We start from the raw sequence: 19,806 nt of genomic DNA, 5'->3' as shown, positions 1-19,806 counted from the left end.
CAAAAATAGCCTTTGGGTGAAGGGTGGCATAGGAATTTCATGAGCAAATAAGTAAATAAATAAATAGTCTCCTTGCCTTTGTCAGTATTTACAATATATAGGTAAAAGGTAAAGGACTCCTGGACGGCTAAGTCCAGCCAAGGGCGACTATGGGGTTGTGGTGCTCATCTCGCTTTCAGGCTGAAGGAGCCGGTGTTTGTCCACCGACAGCTTTCTGGGTCATGTGGCCAGCATGACTAAACCACTTCTGGCATAACAGGACATTGTTACGGAAACCAGAGCGCACAGAAACGCCATTTACCTTCCCGCCACAGCAGTACCTATTTATCTACTTGCACTGGTGTGATTTCAAACTGCTAGGTTGGCAGAAGTTGGGACAGAGCGATGGGAGTTCACCCCATGGCAGGGATTTGAACCACTGAGCTTCTGATGGGCAAGATCAAGAGGCTCAGTGGTTTAGACCCCAGCACCACCCTTCACTTTTTACAATTTATAAATAATTGCAATAAATAAACTGTTGGTTTCCCTCCCAAAGCCTATCTGCGTGTTTCTGCACTCCATTCAAGCCAAGGCTGGCCCAAGACATTTTGCCACCTGAGGCCCCTCTCCACATACTGATGCCAGCTGGACTGGCAACTGAATTGTCCTTCCGTCTTGGCAACACTGGTGTCCTCCACTTCACCTGAAGGCATCAGGCTAACTTAGGGAGCACACATCAAGCTACATGGCACACATATCTCTCTGTCCTCTGACATCTCACAAATCCCAGCATTCACAGCCTCACTTTACCTAATAGGACAGTGGCCTTGATTCATATTTTCACCACTCTGGATTCTTGCTAAAAAATTTTTTTTAGAAAAAAGCCTAAGAGAGATGTTAATAATTGTCACCATGCCCATGCCTTTATATAATTTCAGTGCCAATAAACATGTTGATTTGCAGTATGCGAACGTGTGTGTATGAGGGGAGGAGGGAAGGAGGAACAGGAGAGAACTGGTGCTTTGATTACAATGACAACAAGATTCCCTTGGAGCTCTCTAATGTAATTGAAGTAGCTCTTTCGTAACTGCCAGAATGCAAGACGCTGTGACTACTGATTAGAGATAAGTGATAAAAATAATAATTCCCAGACTGGGTGGATGACTTAAAGCTGTAAGTTGAAAATTACTGATATGAAAGTACATCACACCTCTGGCATTTGTAAATATTCGCTGGAATGGGGCGGAGGTGTGCCGATAGCTCCCTCTGTGTGTGTAAAGCATGGATCTTCAATGGGTAAAGTTCGTTACTGAAAACTCCTGACCTAGGATTAAAAGAAGAGTCCTGTAAGGTCGCTGAGCATCACAGTGCTCAGGGAGATGGCCAAATCCGTAGACAGCTATATAAAGGTAAAGGGACCCCTGACCATTAGGTCCAGTCGTGACCAACTCTGGGGTTGTGGTGCTCATCTCGCTTTATTGGCCGAGGGAGTCGGCATACAGCTTCCGGGTCATGTGGTCAGCATGACTAAGCCGCTTCTGGCAAACCAGAGCAGCACACGGAAACACCGTTTACCTTCCCGCCGGAGCGGTACCTATTTATCTACTTGTGACGTGCTTTTGAACTGCTAGGTTGGCAGGAGCAGGGACTGAGCAACGGGAGCTCACCCTGTCGCGGGGATTCGAACCGCTGACCTTCTGATCGGCAAGTCCTAGGCTCTGTAGTTTAACGCACAGTGCCACCCGTGTCCCAGATAGCTATATAATCCTGCCAATTGTTCAGGAAATAGTTGTTGCATGTTAGGCGCAGGTGTCTGGTAGGGTGTTTGGTCTGATGGACATTTGGTGGCATGGGCTCCTATCCCCTTTTGCATTTGGGAACTTTGAAAAGAAACCCCTCTGCATTTCCAGCTCTCTTGCATGTTACTTGCCCTTCTTTCCTGTGGGGCAGGGTCTGCGTAGGTATAGCATAGCATAGACAGGGACCCTGAACTTAATCTTGAGGGACTTGGTGCAAGATGCAAGTGTTGTTGAGCCCATTGGGAGCAGTGACCATAGTGCTTTTAAACAAAATGTACATGTAAACAGCCATTTGCCAAGAAACCCCAACATGGTCAGATTTGACTTCAAAAGAGGAAACTTCTCAAAAATTAGGGGATTAGTTAAAAAGGAAATTGAAAGGTAAAGTCAGGAGGGTCAAATCATTCCAAAATATGTGAGAGCTGTTTAAAGAACAATATTAGACGTTCAAGTGGAGTTTATAAATGCAGATCAGGAAAGGTACCACAAGAGTCAAGAGCTGTGATGACCAAACTTGGCCCTCCAGCTGTTTTGGGACTACAACTCCTATCATCCCTAGCTAACAGGACCAAGTGGTCAGGGATGATGGGAATTGTAGTCCCAAAACAGCTGGAGGGCCAAATTTGGCCATCACTGGTCAAGAGGATGCCAGCGTGGTTAGCTAGCAGAGTCAAAGAAACAAGAGACAAGAAATCTTCCTTTGAAAAATTAAAAAGACAAAAAAGAACAGAAATTTTGGCAAAAGATGTGCAAGCAGACAGAAAGGCATGCTTAAATAAAATATTGAGGAATACATTGCTAAAAGCATTAAGATCAACAACAAGAAACTCTCTAAAAAATAAGTAGCAGAGAGGCAGTTGGGCCCTGGATGACGAGAGAGTCAAAGGTATGCTAAAGGAGGATAAGGAGACTGCAAAGAATCTAAACAAATTCTTTACATCTGTTTTCACAATGGATGATATAGGGCAGATCTCAGTGTCTGAATTAATTCTTGCAGGAAGGGAGTTTGAGAAACCTAGGAAGATAGTAGTGAGGAGAGATGAATTTCTAGGCCTAACAGACAAAATAAAAACTGACAAATCACCAGGTTCATATGGTATCCACCTGAGAGTTCTCATATAACTCAAATGTGAAATTGCTAAAAATATGTGACTTGTCCCTAAGCTCAATTTCCATGCCCAAGGACTAGAAAATAACCAAAGCAACACCTATTCTTAAAAGGGGATCTGGGGGGGGGGGTCCTTAATGAGAAACCTGGGGGGAGGATGTATTGTTAAAGATAAAAGTAACCAAGTAGAAAAACAATGACAAACTTATACAGCATCTTAAAAAGCAGAGTCATCACCTTGCCAACAAAGGTCCGTATAGTAAAAGCTATGGTTTTCCCAGTAGTGATGTATGGAAGTGAAAGCAGGACCATAAAGAAGGCTGATGGCTGAAGAATTGATGCTTTTGAATTAAGGTGCTGGAGGAGACTCTTGAGAGTCCCATGGACTGCAAGAAGATCAACCCTCTCCATTCTGAAGGAAATCAGCCCTGAGTGCTCACTGGAAGGACAGATCCTGAAGCTGAGGCTCCAATACTTTGGCCACCTCATGAGAAGAGAAGACTCCCTGGAAAAGAGCCTGATGTTGGGAAAGATGGAGGGAACAAGGAGAAGGGGACGACAGAGGACAAGATGGTTGGACAGTGTTCTTGAAGCTACCAGCATGAGTTTGACCAAACTGCGGGAGGCAGTGGAGGACAGGAGTGCCTGGCATGCTCTGGTCCATGGGGTCACGAAGAGCTGGACATGACTAAACAACAACAAAAATATATGAGAACAAGCCTTGCTGAAGCAAAGTCAGCATGGTTTCTGCAAGGGCCAGTCCTTTCTCATGAACCTTTAAGAGTTCCTTGAGACTGTTAATCAACATACAGAGGTGATAGGTTTGACATTGTGTACTTGAATGCCTTAAGCACCATTTGAACCCAATGGAATTCAAACAACCCACCTATTCTCAGGATTGCAGATGCAAACATTTACACACCAGGTGACAGATCCAAAGTCTTGCAGTAGCATTGGGAGCGATTACCTAGGAGTATTCATCTACACTTATCTGCCTATCTGTCTGTCACATTTGTAGCCCAACCTTCTGTCAAGGTGAGCCTGCCATTTGTCAAATTTGCAAAGCTGCTGGATGTGAGTTGGGATTGATCTGATTTATGGCTTGGATGCATGTTTGCGCAATCACTTGGCTGCTTCGATGCTGATTGTCAAACGCTGCATGGCTCTATTAAGTCCACGTATATTGCGTGAACTCCCTTAATCAGATCCTGTTTACATAGCACAAACTTGGCTAATTTTTGCCTTAAGAATGACTGTGTAAGGAGATTAGAGTTGGCGTACAATGACTTGCCCCACAATGGGTTTCATGGCTGAGTGGGAAGGGAACTGACCCTGAATTTCCCACATCTGAACTTTGAACTATTTATCTTAAATTACAGAGGCTGAAGGCACTCTCAGTTTGTCTGTGTAGAAGACGACTCTGCCAATAAGAGTTCCTCGAGGCCATGGTGGAGACAGCAAACTCCCTTGTTGATCCACACACACACAGCAGCTATGATTACTTTTAGATCTAAAAGCTCATATGACAAGGAAGATTTGCCTTCATTTTAGAATTCTCTTTCTTTCAGCCCCGTAGAGATTTATTTTTTAAAGGAATCAACCAAACTGGGAAAGGGAAGAAAAAGCTTTCAAAATATTAAAATACACATTCCAGATCTTGGACGTCATTGATCGAACAAATGCATTCTGTTGTTTGGGGAGACTGCGCTTGTTGTTTCTTGCTTCCATCTGCTGGCAGAAAATGAAAAAGCAAGAGGACCTAGAAATAAAATAAAAATAAAGCTCCTGTGCTTTAGAGTAAGGGACAGGGTCTTCCCATTTTCCAAAGGCTGTTTCCAGACACGGTATATATTCAAACCATGCCTGCAAATGGAGATTTTGCAGGCAGAGTTTTGAATGCATATGAAGTCTGTGTGTGGACTTGAGAGGCGCACTCTCACAGTGCCCATCAACTAAGCAGCGCTGAGAATAAGCCCTTTGGAAAGATAACGAAAGATGAAGAGGTAAAATCAGTTATGATTAAATGGGCACAAGATGTAGGTCACAACATTATGATGGAAGATTGGGAAAAATGATGGAAAACCGACTTAAAATTTACAGATTGTTCCCTATTGAAGGAGAATTACATGAAGATGATGTACAGATGGTACACAACACCAGTGCAGTTACGGAAAATGTAAAAAACTAGTTCAAATATATGTTGGAAGTGTAAGGAGAAGGAGGGGACATTATATCATATGTGGTGGGATTGTAAGGTAATTTTAAAAATTTGGGAAATGATATACGACGAATTGAAGAAAATGTTCCATTTAACATATTTGTTTAAAAACCTGAAGCATTTTTATTAGGGATTGTAGGGAAAGATCTGCTAAAAAAGCTGAAAAACATCTTCATGCATGCGACAATGGCCGCGAGAGTTTTAATAGCACAAGGATGGAAGACTGAAGAAACCCCAACTAAAGAATCATGGCAAGAAAAATTGATGGACTATGCAGAACTGACATACAAACTACGGGACAAGGATAACTGTGACTTTAAAGATGAATGGGAACCCTTTACAAAGTATTTGAAGATGCAACAAAGCGAACTGGACTCCTTGGCTGGTTTTGAATAAACATCCACAAACTTTTTATTGATAATAATCAGCTAAATAGTTTGAGGATCTATACAACTGTGTAACATGCAGAAAACAGCATTTTTAGAGAAACCAAAGACTGGAACTGAGGGAAGTCGGGGGGGTGGGGGAGGGTAGGTTCTGTGGGGGGAGGGAGGGAGGAAAAATTGGGGGGAGGGAAATAAGGATGATATGTTTCTGGATAATATGTTTTGTTTTAATTTTGAATAAAAAGTTATTTAAAAAAAAGAGAGAGAGAATAAGCCGTTTTGAAGACACCACCTGATGTCATAATGACGACAAATGACAAGTGATTGTTGGCTCATGGGTGGCTGGCTGAGGTAAAGATCTGGCCCACCAACCAGCTCTAGCTCCCCATCCCTAGGAAGAGGGGACCTGAGGGACTTCCATAGGGAGAGTCTCAGCAGAAGGACCCAGCTTCCAGCTTGGGTGGGAGAGCTCTGATCCATGGGCTCTTCCTTGCCCTCCTTGTGCCCATCCATTCTCACGGAAGACCTTGACATGTCTTGGTTCGTGAGGCCTACAGGCATGGGAGCCTACAGCCACCCAGCTCAACACAAACACAAATCCACGCTTCATATTGCATCATGCTTTCCAGCCACAGGTTCCACCTCTTTGAAGTTCCTTGTCCAAGAGGGATTTTTGTCCCACGTTTTACCACTCAGTTGGAGCAGATCCGCAGAAAACCCGACTGCCATTTGCTCTAATTCAATGATAAAGCATGGGCTTCCCCGAGGGAAGTGCCAAAACACAACACCTACAATAGGACACTTAGCATTAAAGTTTGGACGTGTGCCTAGAAACACGGGTGAACAGGAAGTCTGGGTGACCCCTATGTCAGATGTTGACACTGGGCCCGATCATGTTGCATCATTCCCAGGGGTCATTCTGAGGTGGGGAAATAGTGTCCCCTATGGCAATCAGTAGGGACGCAGGTGGCGCTGTGGGTTAAACCACAGAGCCTAGGATTTGCCGATCAGAAGGTCAGCAGTTCGAATCCCCGCGACGGGGTGAGCTCCCGTTGCTCAGTCCCTGCTCCTGCCAACCTAGCAGTTCGAAAGCACGTCAAAGTGCAAGTAGATAATTGGTACCGCTCTGGCGGGAAGGTAAACAGTGTTTCCGTGAGCTGCTCTGGTTCGCCAGAAGCGGCTTAGTCGTGCTGGCCACATGACCCAGAAGCTGTACGCCGGCTCCCTCGGCCAGTAAAGCGAGATGAGCGCCACAACCCCAGAGTCTGCCATGACTGGACCTAATGGTCAGGGGTCCCTTTACCTTTACCTATGGTAATCAGTTGAATTCTGAAGAAGAAGAAGAAGAAGAAGAAGAAGAAGAAGAAGAAGAAGAAGAAGAAGAAGAAGAAGAAGAAGAGGAGGAGGAGGAGGAGGAGGAGGAGGAGGAGGAGGAGGAGGAGAATTACCACCAGTAAATTCTGCCTTCACACATCTCCTACACCAAAGAAACTGGTGACATTTTTGCCGCCTGTGATTGGGATAGTGAAATGGGGAAGGACCACTTTAGCTCTGCTCAAGTAACTATGATTATAGTTTCCAAGTTCCAAAAACTTTCTACCTTCAGTGACCTCTTCCTTATTCATTCATTCATTCATTAATTCATCTGCCAAGAAATTCTCCCACATTCCACATGGGAGAGAGAGAGAGAGAGAGAGAGAGAGAAACAGCACCCAAGTGGTTCACATGAGACACTGACCAGGTCTATGAAGCCTCATCATACCCCAGAACCAGATTACATCCTTTTTTGTGTTTTGTTTTGTTTTGTTTTAGTATGGGTGACCCTTGCTTCTAGAATATGCAATGGTTCTGAAAAAAAAAAATACCAAGAAAATAAAATTTAAAATGAATGTGCTGCCACATCGCTTCAAAATGGAAAAAAGAGCAGTGCTTAGAGGCAAGGCACAGTGCCTGTGGGCATGCAGGCTTCAGTGTGATGCAAGTTTGAAACTAAGTGACCCCCCAAACCCCTCAACGCAGCAGGAAGCCATTTCATTTTGGCTAGAGCTGTCCTGTCATCCCTAATCCTTTCCTATCCTTGAACTCAGGATGTATCTAGAGTCTAATGGCCTCATTCTAACATATCTAGAAAAAGATCAGGCTGCTGGCCTTTAGGTGCACAAGCAAAACTGAGACAGGATTTACATGTCTTGCTTTTCAGCATGGTGAAACAAACACAGCAGTGGATTAATGCGAGGATTTAAGCTCACCCAGCATGAGATGTGGGGTGGGGTGGGGGTTAGCATTGTATTAAAAGAGTTTACAACTTCCTCCTTGGAAGCAGCAAAATAAGACAGCCCAACCAAATGAACAGGCACAAGGCAAAACTCTTGCTGAAGCATTAGCAGGAGGTACAAATGAATCGGAAAGACAGGAGAATAGATGGGGGGAGGGTGTTTCTGTGGTTCCCAGATGTTCCTGAACTGCAATGCCTCTCATCCCTGACTATTGCACAGAATGGGCAAATAATATCTCAGAGGATCTCATAAGGTCACATGCATACCATACATTTAAAGCACATTTAATATATATATAAAACACATGGCTTCCCCCTAAAGAATCATGGGTACTGTAGTTTGTTAACGGCGCTGGGAATTGTAGCTCTGTTAGGAATAATGTGCAATTCACAGGATTCTTTGGGGAAAGCCATGCACACATATTGTTGTTGTTGTTGTTTAGTCGTTTAGTCGTGTCCGACTCTTCGTGACCCCATGGACCAGAGAACGCCAGGCACCTCTGTCCTCCACTGCCTCCCGCAGTTTGGTCAAACTCATGCTGGTAACCTTGACTTAAATTCAAGCTGGCTTCAGTTTCTTGACTTGCACGTTGTTGGTTTAGTAGCATGGAGACACCATTTTCACTACAGTCATACCTCAAAATGGCATCATGCGCATGCGCGGAAGCGGCGAAGCGCGACCTGCACAGTCGCGTGTTACGTTCTACTCAACTCTGGTCTGCCAGAGCCTGTCTTTGCATACAGGAGAAGTCCCTAACCCACTGAGGGTTTGAGACCCATTGGCTACCCTCACCTGGTTTAGCTGGCCAGTCAAAGTTGTTCCTGGGCTGTGGCCACTGTCACATGCTGACAGCTTCTAGGAGCCACAGGTGGGAGCCAAGTGCAGGGTGGGGACTAATAATAGTAATAATAATAATAATAATTTATTATTTATACCCCACCCATCTGGCTGGGTCCCCCAGCCACTCTGGGCTGCTTCCAACAAAACACTAAAATACAATAACCTAAACAGGGCTGCCTTTAGATGTCTTCTAAAAGTTTGGTAGTTATTTTTCTCTTTGACATCTGGTGGGAGGGTGTTCCACAGGGCGGGTGCCACTACCGAGAAGACCCTCTGCCTGGTTCCCTGTATCTTGGCTTCTCGCAGCGAGGGAACCGTCAGAAGGTCTTCGGCGCTGGACCTCAGTGTCCGGGTAGAACGATGGAGGTGGAGACGCTCCTTCAGGTATACTGGACCGAGGCCATTTAGGGCTTTAAAGGTCAGCACCAACACTTTGAATTGTGCTTGGAAACGTACCGGAAGCCAGTGTAGGCCTTTCAAGACTGGTGTTATATGGTCTCGGTGGCCGCTCCCAGTCACCAGTCTAGCTGCCGCATTCTGGATTAATTGTAGTTTTCGGGTTACCTTCAAAGGTAGCCCCACATAGAGCGCATTGCAGTACTCCAAGCGAGAGATAACCAGAGCATGCACCACTTTGGCGAGACAGTCTGCAGGCAGGTAGGGTCTCAGCCTGCGTACCAGATGGAGCTGGTAGACAGTTGCCCTGGACACAGAATTGACCTGTGCCTCTATGGACAGCTGTGAGTCCAGAATGAATCCTAGGCTGCGCACCTGGTCCTTCAGGGGCACAGTTACCCCATTCAGGACAAAGGAGTCCTCCACACCTGCCCACCTCCTGTCCCCCCAACCGCCATCCATCCTCCAACTGCCTCCAGACACAAAGGTGGACAAACTACCCCAGAAGCATCTGAAGGCAGCCCTGTTTAGGGAAGCTTTTAATATTTGATGTATCACAGTATTTTAATATTCTTTTGGAAGCCGCCCAGAGTGGCTGGGGCGGGGTATAAATAAATTATTATTATTATTATTATTATTATTATTATTATTATTATTATTATTATTATTATTAGCACAATGTGTCCCTCCACCAGAAGTGCTACTCCTCCTCTCCTAACACTACATACACTCCAAATTTTATATATAAATTCCCCAAAATGCCTGTGGAACTACTTCACACAATGTGCAGCGGACGTGCTTTAAATGTATGGATCTCCCCAACCAATCAAAGGAGGAAGGAAAACTGGCACGTTTTGCCAGTGTGACACCGTGTTGATTTCAGTGTGGGGGCTGTGCTCAGTTCCTTTTTGGGTGAGCAAAAGTGTAACACTGTATCTGCCATGTGTCTCAGGAAACAAACTTAAAACCAGTGAATTTGGAAACGTCTCTGTCAATGATTCACTTGGTCTTACGGCGTTTTATAGCCCAGGTCAGGTTAACACCGAGCGGCAGTTGATCTTGTGTAAATGTGCCAACCACCACATAAAACGGGACGATAGCTTGAGAGTATCAAGTGGTGACTAATTGAGAACAGTAGGGGTGAAAGCAGAGAATCCAATCTTAAATCGTGCATTTATATTGCTCTTGCTAGGCAGACTCTTTGTTCTCAGTAGCCTTTGGAGCGTAATGTTCTCCATACTGTGAACACAGCACGTAAGTGTACACTTGAATGTGAAATAACTATTTTGCAAGGCAGCTGTCAAGGAACTCTATTGATAACGTTGCTCTGGAACGCAGGAGATGCCGGCTAATTAAACCATGATTGATACTCACTGCCTGGGCAGATTTATACATTCATCAAACCGGCAAAGCCTTCATGTGATGGGAGAAGTGGACATGCCGCCCTGAATTAGGCACGAATTCGGCATTAGACAGCATCTTAAAAAGCAGAGACATCACCATGCCAACAAAGGTCCATATAGTTAAAGCTATGGTTTTCCCAGTAGTGATGTATGGAAGTGAGAGCTGGACCATAAAGAAGGCTGATCGCTGAAGAATTGATGCTTTTGAATTATGGTGCTGGAGGAGACTCTTGAGAGTCCCATGGACTGCAAGAAGATCAAACCTCTCCATTCTGAAGGAAATCAGCCCTGAGTGCTCACTGGAAGGACAGATCATGTAGCTGAGGCTCCAATACTTTGGCCACCTCATGAGAAGAGAAGACTCCCTGGAAAAGACCCTAATGTTGGGAAAGATGGAGGGCACAAAGAGAAGGGGATGACAGAGGACGAGGTGGTTGGATAGTGTTTTCGAGGTTACCAGCATGAGTTTGACCAAACTGCGGGAGGCAGTGGAAGACAGAAGTGCCTAGCGTGCTCTGGTACATGGGGTCACGAAGAGTCGGACACGACTAAACAACTAAACAACAACAACAAAGGTCCCATGGGATCACCTTGTTGTGTCCAATTCACAAGCTTCTACCTCTATGTATTAGTGGGGATGGGGAACACCTGCATCTCCACCATATAACAACTCTCACCTGTCCACTCACCTGTGCACCTACAACACAGGTTGGCAGCCTGTGTCCCCAACCTCATTTTATGCAGCATCTGACAACTTATGAACCTGCCCCATTCCTTCCATCTCATCAGAGTGCCTTCCTTCCTGTCTGTGGTTTTTCTTGGCTTTTTAAAAGTTTTCCCCTTCTTTCATTGTTTCAGAACAATTGGAATATACGGTGTTTTATTTGACATTCCAAAAAACAACAACACACATTTCCCTTTTGCTTTTTTCCTGGTTGTATGGCTGGGGAGGAAAAAAAATTCCCCTACCGGTGGGTAGGTTTATGCCATGTCTGTATAAAGCACACTGAATTCAGAAATGAATTACTTTCACTCACTTTCCAGAACTGTATTATTCTGCTGTATTAAAAAATATATAAAAAATCAGCAACCCAGATCATGTCTCTCATACCCACAAGATTTTGTGGTCTTTTAAAAAGCTTGTTATTCAGACATTTAGATCATTTCCATCTATAGAACTCATCAAGGTCTCTCTTAAAAGCAACAACGAATATGAGCAACTCTCACCACAGCAGTGACTATCCACCACTGGTAAACATTTCGCTTACCAAAAAGAAAAACTGTCCCTTGTTTCTTTTGTAGTGATGTGCTCTCTCGTCCCAGTGTCCAAATGTGCATCTTCTCCAATTTTGTTTTACTGTAAAGTACTTCGCTGGAGTAAGTACAGCTACCCCTTCTAGCAAACGTACTTGCCCTTCGCACCCCCGGTTATTATGTGGGGAAGATGGGACACGGACCCTTACGTCTGAAGAGGAAGGCGACACATTCTCATTTCACGCCAGTTTGATTAATGAGACTCGGCTAATTGTGTGAAAAATTCCAGACCTTTACAATGCAAGTTTGGGTTATTGTTTAGCCAATCACGGCTAGCATGTGAAAATAAGAAGATGTTTAGTTTTCGAGCACTGGAGCCAGAGAAAGGGCAGTTTGGAGCAAGTCACAGAACAACACCCACTTCTTTGAAGAGATGTTACTATGCTCTGCTAAACCTGCAAACCTCTGGCTGAAAGCATTCTCTCCCCCCCACCCCCTCCATCACAATTCTTGCTACTCCTGGTTTTCAAACAGATCTTGCTCCCTCCTCAATCTCTGCAAGTGCAAGTAAGAGGCACACCAGCTAACATGCAGATGGATGGATTTCACATTTCAGGCTTTTAAATATTTCACTTTTAGATATATATATAATTTCCAAAAGAATGATCCTGCTGAGAGTTAGAGAATTGGTGTTGATCATTTCCCAACCCCAGCCCTCTCTGGCACCTGGGTATAGTGCTCTGAAAGATATCCCACGAGAAAACATTAAACAAAAAAAGAGGAGGGGGGAAGGAAAGGAAAACCAGGAGGTGGGGGGGGGGAGCCTTCTTTTCAAAGCGCACTTCTCAATCTGCCCACATCAAAATAAGAGACAACTGGCCCTTTGAAGTTCAGGACACAGAAGTCTCACCCAGTCTGCATGGGAATAAAAGAAACTTGCTTTATAAATCACATGTGCGGCTGTGCATGCTCTCTCTCTCTCTCTCTCTCTCTCTCTCTCTCTCTCTCTCTCACACACACACACACACACACACACACACACACATTCTCTCTCACACACGCTTATTGCCTTGCCCACATCCAAATCAGAGACAGAAAGGCAGAGGGGACCCTCCAGCCCATTTCTAGAAAAATTGAACAATACAGTGGTGCCTCGGTTTATAAACTTAATCTGTTCCGGAAGTACATTCTCAAACAGAAGCCGTTCTTAAACTGAGGCTCACTTTCCCTAATGAGGCCTCCTGCTGCTGGTGTCCTTCCACCGTTCGGATTCCATTCTTAGACCGAGGTTCTCAAACCAGGACACTATTTCCGATTTTGTGGAGTTTGTAAACTGAATCGTTCTTAAACTGGACTGTTCTTAAACTGAGGGTACCACTGTATAGGGACGTGGGTGGCGCTGTGGGTTAAACCACAGAGCCTAGGATTTGCCGATCAGAAGGTCGGCGGTTCGAATCCCCGCGACGGGGCGAGCTCCCGTTGCTCGGTCCCTGCTCCTGCCAACCTAGCATTTCGAAAGCATGTCAAAGTGCAAGTAGATAAATAGGTACCGCTCCAGCGGGAAGGTAAATGCCATTTCCGTGCGCTGCTCTGGTTTCACCAGAAGCGGCTTAGTCATGTTGGCCACATGACCCGGAAGCTGTACGCCGGCTCCCTCGGCCAATAAAGCAAGATGAGCGCCGCAACCCCAGAGTCGGCCACGACTGGACCTAATGGTCAGGGGTCCCTTTACCTTTACCACTGTATAGCCACAATCTGTTTTATAGCACCAAAGCCAAAATATAATACCAGCCAGTGTATTTCAAATTTGACAAGCCAACATGATTAGCATACACAGGGATCTCTTTAGGCTGATCAGAGATCATGTCACTATTCAGTCTGTGGCCTCCACCTGTCGCCACCTCTTGCAGACTCTGAGGAAGGACTTTGTTGTACATGTACAGTGTCTAGCACAATGGCTGCATGGCTGACGAAAGGGGCAAACGGCACGTATCCACCCTGCTGGTGCCCCCCCCCCACCTACAGATTTCCCTAGCCTGTGCTGTCCCACACTGCCACCATGTGGCAATGCACCTGAAGACCTGCCATACCGAGTGAAAAAAAGAAAGACGGAAGGAACAGTAGAGGTGAGCTTTGGAAGGCTGCTTATGTAGGGTATTTTTATTGAATTAAAAAATCAATAAAAATACATAGCAAACTGAGGTTCTGCCCCCCCCCCCCAAGAATCCTGGCTACGCCCATGCCCAGAGCACATTTTAAACACCTTTCAATCACCTGGGAAATGGCTGTTTCCCCCTCTCAGAGCTACAATTCCTTTTTCTTTTTTTTTGAAAAGTTTTTATTGTTAAAACAATTCAGCATTAATACACACATATTGCAAATATACAAACATACATTTCATACAATCCTTAAAAATGTTCAAACATACCTACACTCAATGCCACAGATAATTCCTTTTCCCATCTGCCACCCCTCACCCCACCTTTGGGTTAGACTTCCAATCTACTCAATTGCAATTTCTTTCCACTTCTATTGCTTTCTCTCACACACCTTTAACCTAATTTCATGCTTCTTTTTCTATTACACATTGTTATCCATCTTATTTAGTATTTCAGTATTTAAAACGGAACTTGTTTATTCTAATAGGAGTTCTGATTTTTCAGTATGGCTTTGCAAGTATCCTTTAAACACCTTCCAGTCCCTGTCTATCTTCTCTTTTGAGATCCATCCAATTTCTCCCATTGTTTTGGATATATTGTAGTACTCCAATAATTTGGCAAGCCACCCTATTTTTGTCGGCATAATACCACTTTTCCAAGCACCCTCATCCTCAGGATTTTGGGGGAGGAAATGGAGCCCTGAGTGGGAATTCCTGCAGGAAGGTAACAGAGTGGATTGAGAGGCAGAAGAAAGCCCAAGAAGGAGACTTCCGTCAAACAGCAAAGGGGCTTTGAGGGAAAGGATGTTTAAAGAAGGAAGGGCAGAAGATGCCTGGGGAGCCCCGAAATGTAGGAGAGGAGGAAGGGGGAACTGGGCCAGACTGGAGTCCAAGGTGGGGGACAGAAGTAGAAAGCTTAGAAAGGGGAAGCAGAAACAAAGAGAGTAAAATATATGATTAAGTGGAGGGACAGAGGAAACCAGGAGCATAAGAGAGAAAGGAAATAATGTAGGATATGCTAGAAGCTGCCCACAGTGGCTGGGGCAGCCCAGTCAGATGGGTGGGGTACTTATCATCATCATCATTATCATCATCATCATCATTACAGAAAAGAGAGGGCAACCAGGGAACCAGGCAGAGGGCCTTCTCGGTAGTGGCACCTGCCCTGTGGAATGCCCTCCCATCAGATGTCAAAGTGATTAACAACTACTTGACATTTAGAAGACATCTTCAGGGAAGTTTTTAATGTGTGACATTTTAATGTATTTTTAATCTTTGTTGGAAGCTGCCCAGAGTAGCTGGGGAAACCCAGCCAGATGGGCGGGATACAAACAATAAATTATTATTATTATTATATTATTATAACCAGAGAGAATACTGTAGCCAGAAGGGAGAAAGCCTATAACTTCCATAGCGTTATTCATCAGTCATAGTATTATCAATCTTTCTCTGGTTCTTGTTTAACACTGAACTGTTTTATGGATGAGCCAAAAGCTCTTAAAAGTGTTGCTCCCTTCAGGATTGTGGGACGTGGGTGGCGCTGTGGGTTAAACCACAGAGCCTAGGACTTGCTGATCAGAAGGTCGGCAGTTCGAATCCCCGCGACGGGGTGAGCTCCCGTTGCTCGGTCCCTGCTCCTGCCAACCTAGTGGTTCAAAAGCACGTCAAAGTGCAAGTAGATAAATAGGTACCACTCCAGCGGGAAGGTAAACGGCGTTTCCATGAGCTGCTCTGGTTTGCAAGAAGTGGCTTAGTCATGCTGGCCATATGACCCGGAAGTTGTATGCCGGCTCCCTCGGCCGATAAAGCGAGATGAGCGCTGCAACCCCAGAGTCGGTCACGACTGGACCTGATGGTCAGGCGTCCCTTTACCTTTACCTTCAGGATGCAACCATGGATTTTGCTCACATGAAAAGCAGCTTCAAATAGCATTTGTGGCATATTTGCCATCCGAAGAGAGATCATACCTGGCTTATAAAAGGGAAGCTTGGAAACCCCTGGCCATGTTCCTTCGTTTGGGACTCCCAGGACCTGCATAAAGCAAGAGACAAACCAAAAACAAAAGAACAACTCAGCACACATCCAATGTCTTTTCCAAAATACATGTATGCGGTTTTGCTCCTGGAAAAGGGTGCCCAGCAAGGTTTTCTTACGAAGATGTAGCCGGGAATACAAATGTGCTTTCGCGACTGCAAAGACAGGTGCCATTTCAAATATATCAGCAGCAGTCAGGATCATGGTACAGTCTTTTTTTTACACCCAAGGTGCTCCCCTAGAGACCAGGATTGCATTGATGAGTGACTCCTGATGGTAGTAGCTCCCCCCAAATGATAGGCATTCCGAAGCCGTACACTGGCTGCGATGGAGATCCCTGCTGCTTTGAGATGAAAAGGAATAGATAGCAAACGAATCTTCTGACAGGTGTTCAAAAAACCCATCCGGGGCACAATTCAAAGACATTCTGGGCCTCAAGTACGCTGTATCTTGATGAGGTGGTCTGAGTCCACCTTAGGATTCTGCCCGCAAGCAAACAAATCTGTGCCAATGAAAATGTGATACGTCCTCCACACCAAAGCAAGCTTTTTGTTACTGGCTGGGTGAGCAAAGCTTCCAATTTGCCTTTGCAATTGGAGCAGCTACATAGCTCTGTTTTAAAAGCATCAGAAAATGCTAATAATGAAATGAATATTCATCCTATCACACTTTCTCTTTTCGACTGCTATCTTTTGAAATTTCAAGTTCACAAAAAAAACCCCAACAACCTCAAATGTATAGATTTTCCCCTTTGTGGCGAATTTGTGGTTCCAAACTTGAACAAATTCACGAGCAAAGCTCAAACTCATTCAAAACTTGTGATTCGGACCAATACTTTGAAGAGTTTGCTTAGAAAATGCTAAGGAATTTTAAAATTAATATTTATCCGATCAGTTTCTTTTGAGCATTTACACCAAGCATAGGCAAACTCGGCCCTCCAGATGTTTTGGGACTACAACTCCCATCATCCCTGACCACTGGTCCTGTGAGCTAGGGATCATGGGAGCTGTAGTCCCAAAACATTTGGAGGGCCGAGTTTGCCTATGCCTGCGGTACGCCATACCATTGAGTACCATCACAAAAAGCACTGTTCCTATTCCCAACATAGGGCTGCAGCTTTGGATAATCTTTCCCAAAACAACCCCAAAACACACACACACAAGAATGCTGTTTTACACGACACAAAGAAATACAAGAGTTTAACAAGAGGGAGTAGAAAGTGCAGCAACTCCATTTTTGTGTGCCTCCTTCAACCTGCTATCCGTTTAATTGGCTTTAAATTTTTGATGAGACAAGAGAGGCATCAAAGGGAAGTCACTTTGATTTATCTTAGTGTTTGTGGGGAAATTGCCAAATATAGACCAGCCTATTGGATACAACCCCAAACTTAACACACTGGGAGTGAGTGAGACTTTCAATCAAATTGCCTTTTTTCTGTTGCATCCATCATTGGGACTAGATAGATAGATAGATAGACGGGTGGAAGCTGACCCTTTTGAGATGCTAATGATCTTTGTTCCAGTTTCCCAGATGTATCATTATACTTACCACCCAGATCTTCTCCAACTGTTCAAAGGTGTTGCAAACCCCTGGAAACAGAGGTTGACCCTGAAGCATCTCAGCAAATATGCAGCCTGCACCCCTGGAGAAAAGGCATACATTCTCTTCACTCAGTCAGCCTCACACTGCGGATATACACAGATAAATAGGCCTAAGTCCAGATCTAGGTGGAAGAAAACCACATACACTACATCCTCAGTTACATTTTCTATTCAAAGTAAGAAGTGTTTCCCCAAAACATCAAACCCTCTGGCCTGATATGGACAATCAATGGATCTCCCAATTAAAGACAGTTGCTAAATAGGATTGCTCAATAGGGTTTGAGCAGTGGGGTGCCTAGCTCTTCGCTGCTCCCAACACACGCACCACGTTGATCTCCTAATCAGAATCACTTCTCCAAAGCTGCTATATTGGTCATTGGGGCGGGCAAGAGGGAGACAGGTGCAATGCAACTACAGTGGTACCTCGGGTTACATATGCTTCAGGTTACATGCGCTTCAGGTTACAGACTCCGCTAACCCAGAAATAGTACCTCGGGTTAAGAGCTTTGTTTCAGGATGAGAACAGAAATCATGCGGCGGCAGCAGCAGGAGGCCCCATTAGCTAAAGTGGTGCTTCAGGTTAAGAACAGTTTCAGGTTAAGAACGGACCTCCGGAACGAATTAAGTACTTAACCCAAGGTACCACTGTACCTGTCTTTTTCGCTCCATAAGACGCACCTAGTTTTTAGAGGGGGAAAGAGGAAAAGCCCCGTTTTTTGGGGGGTCAGCTCACAGTTGTGCAGCTTCTTTTGCAAAGGGGAAACGCCCCATTTTTTTGAGAAACAGCTCACAGTTGTGCAGCTTTTTTTGGAAAGGGGAAAAATCCTGTTTTTATGGGGTTCAACTCACAGTTCTGCAGCTTCTTTAGGAAAGGAAAGGGAGCCCATTTTACAGTTTCCATCAGCAATGTCTAGGCAACACGATGACCATGTACATACTCAATAGAAAATCTTTATAGAATTCCTTCAAACCATAACAAGTACAAAATGAAATCTTTAGTCTTAAAGTCTATGAAAATCTTTAAATGAAGCGAGGTACCAGACTTTGTACGATGAAAGACAAGCTGTGAAGCTTTGTGTATTCAGCAAATATGATGTCCAACACTGAACAGTGATTCCGGATATTGTCTACTATTTCATAGAATTCTTCGTCAGTGTGGTGGGAGGATATAGAATTGCTTCATAAACCCATACCCATCTTATTTCGAATGAATGTATGTAAATGAAAATATCAAATGCTGTGGAACAGTGCTCATGTAATAATGTAGCCTACAGTTTCCAGACAGATAATCTAATCAGCCAGTCACATGTCACTGGGGGGGGGGGGGGAAACAGCCTCCATCTGCAGAACTTTCAACAATGGAGGCATGGACAAGGGGGTGGGGCTGGAAAGGGAGCCAGCGATCGACCACACATTCGCTTCATAAGACGCACAGACATTTCCCCTTACTTTTTAGGAGGAAAAAAGTGTGTCTTATGAAGCGAAAAATACGGTATATGAGCAGCTTCCTGGAATAGGGAGGGGGGTGTCAGTCCAGAAAATGGCACCTCCTTCACGCATCCCAGTTTCTGGGATGGCACTGGCCAAGGCTGCGGTACAGGTTTCTCCCATATGCCCCCGGCCGTATCACGTTTCAGTGGTGACCTGGGCAGGAGCTACTCTGCAATGGTTCCCACTCAGTCAGCATAATGCAAGAATGGACCTGCCATCAGAGGTCAAGGAGATAAATAGCTATACAACTTTTAGAAGACACCTGAAGGCAGCCCTGTATCGGGAGTTTTTAATGTTTGATGTTTTATTATGTTTTCATATGTGTTCGAAGCTGCCGAGAGTGGCTGGGGCAACCCAGTCAGATGGGCGGGATAAATAAAATAAAATAAAATAAAATAAAATAAAATAAAATAAAATAAAAAATAAAATAAAATAAAATAAAATAATTAAAATAAAATAAAATAAAATAAAATAAAATACAGATAATAATTACAGGGCTTTTTTTCAGCCAGAACTTGCTGAAACTCAGTTTCTGGCTCCTCTCAGGTGGACAAGGTGGACAAGGTGTTAATGGTGAGTTCCGCACCTCTTTTCCTAGAAAAAAATAGCACTGACAGGTCTTAAATAACTAAAATGGACAGGAACTAATCATGAGCAGAAGTGATCACCTGCACTGTTTCAAGTATGTTACGTTTGTCTCTCTCTTTGCCTCACAAGAAGAAAAGCAGCAGCAATGTCAAAAATAATAGAAATAAAATGCTATGTGGATCAGACATATGTGTGATTGCCTTGAAGTGGACCCGTAAGAAGAAGAAGAAGAGTTTGGATTTGATATCCTACTTTATCACTATCCGAAGGAGTCT

At 44.5% G+C, this 19,806-nt stretch overlaps 1 protein-coding gene across 1 annotated transcript in view; it reads right to left on the bottom strand.

The window, feature by feature from the left end:
- Positions 1–19,806, bottom strand: part of CDK15 (cyclin dependent kinase 15) — a 73,685-nt gene that overhangs the window by 33,400 nt on the left and 20,479 nt on the right. Inside the window, 2 exon segments of the mRNA XM_081890096.1 lie at positions 15,785–15,848; positions 17,400–17,493. Coding sequence (XP_081746222.1) covers positions 15,785–15,848; positions 17,400–17,493 — 158 coding nt within the window.

Source organism: Podarcis melisellensis, assembly GCF_964234715.1.
Source record: "Podarcis melisellensis genome assembly, chromosome: 1".
In the NCBI taxonomy this organism is placed as follows: domain Eukaryota; kingdom Metazoa; phylum Chordata; class Lepidosauria; order Squamata; family Lacertidae; genus Podarcis; species Podarcis melisellensis.
The sequence above is the reverse complement of the archived record's forward strand: the minus strand, read 5'-3'. Positions and strand labels throughout refer to the sequence as shown.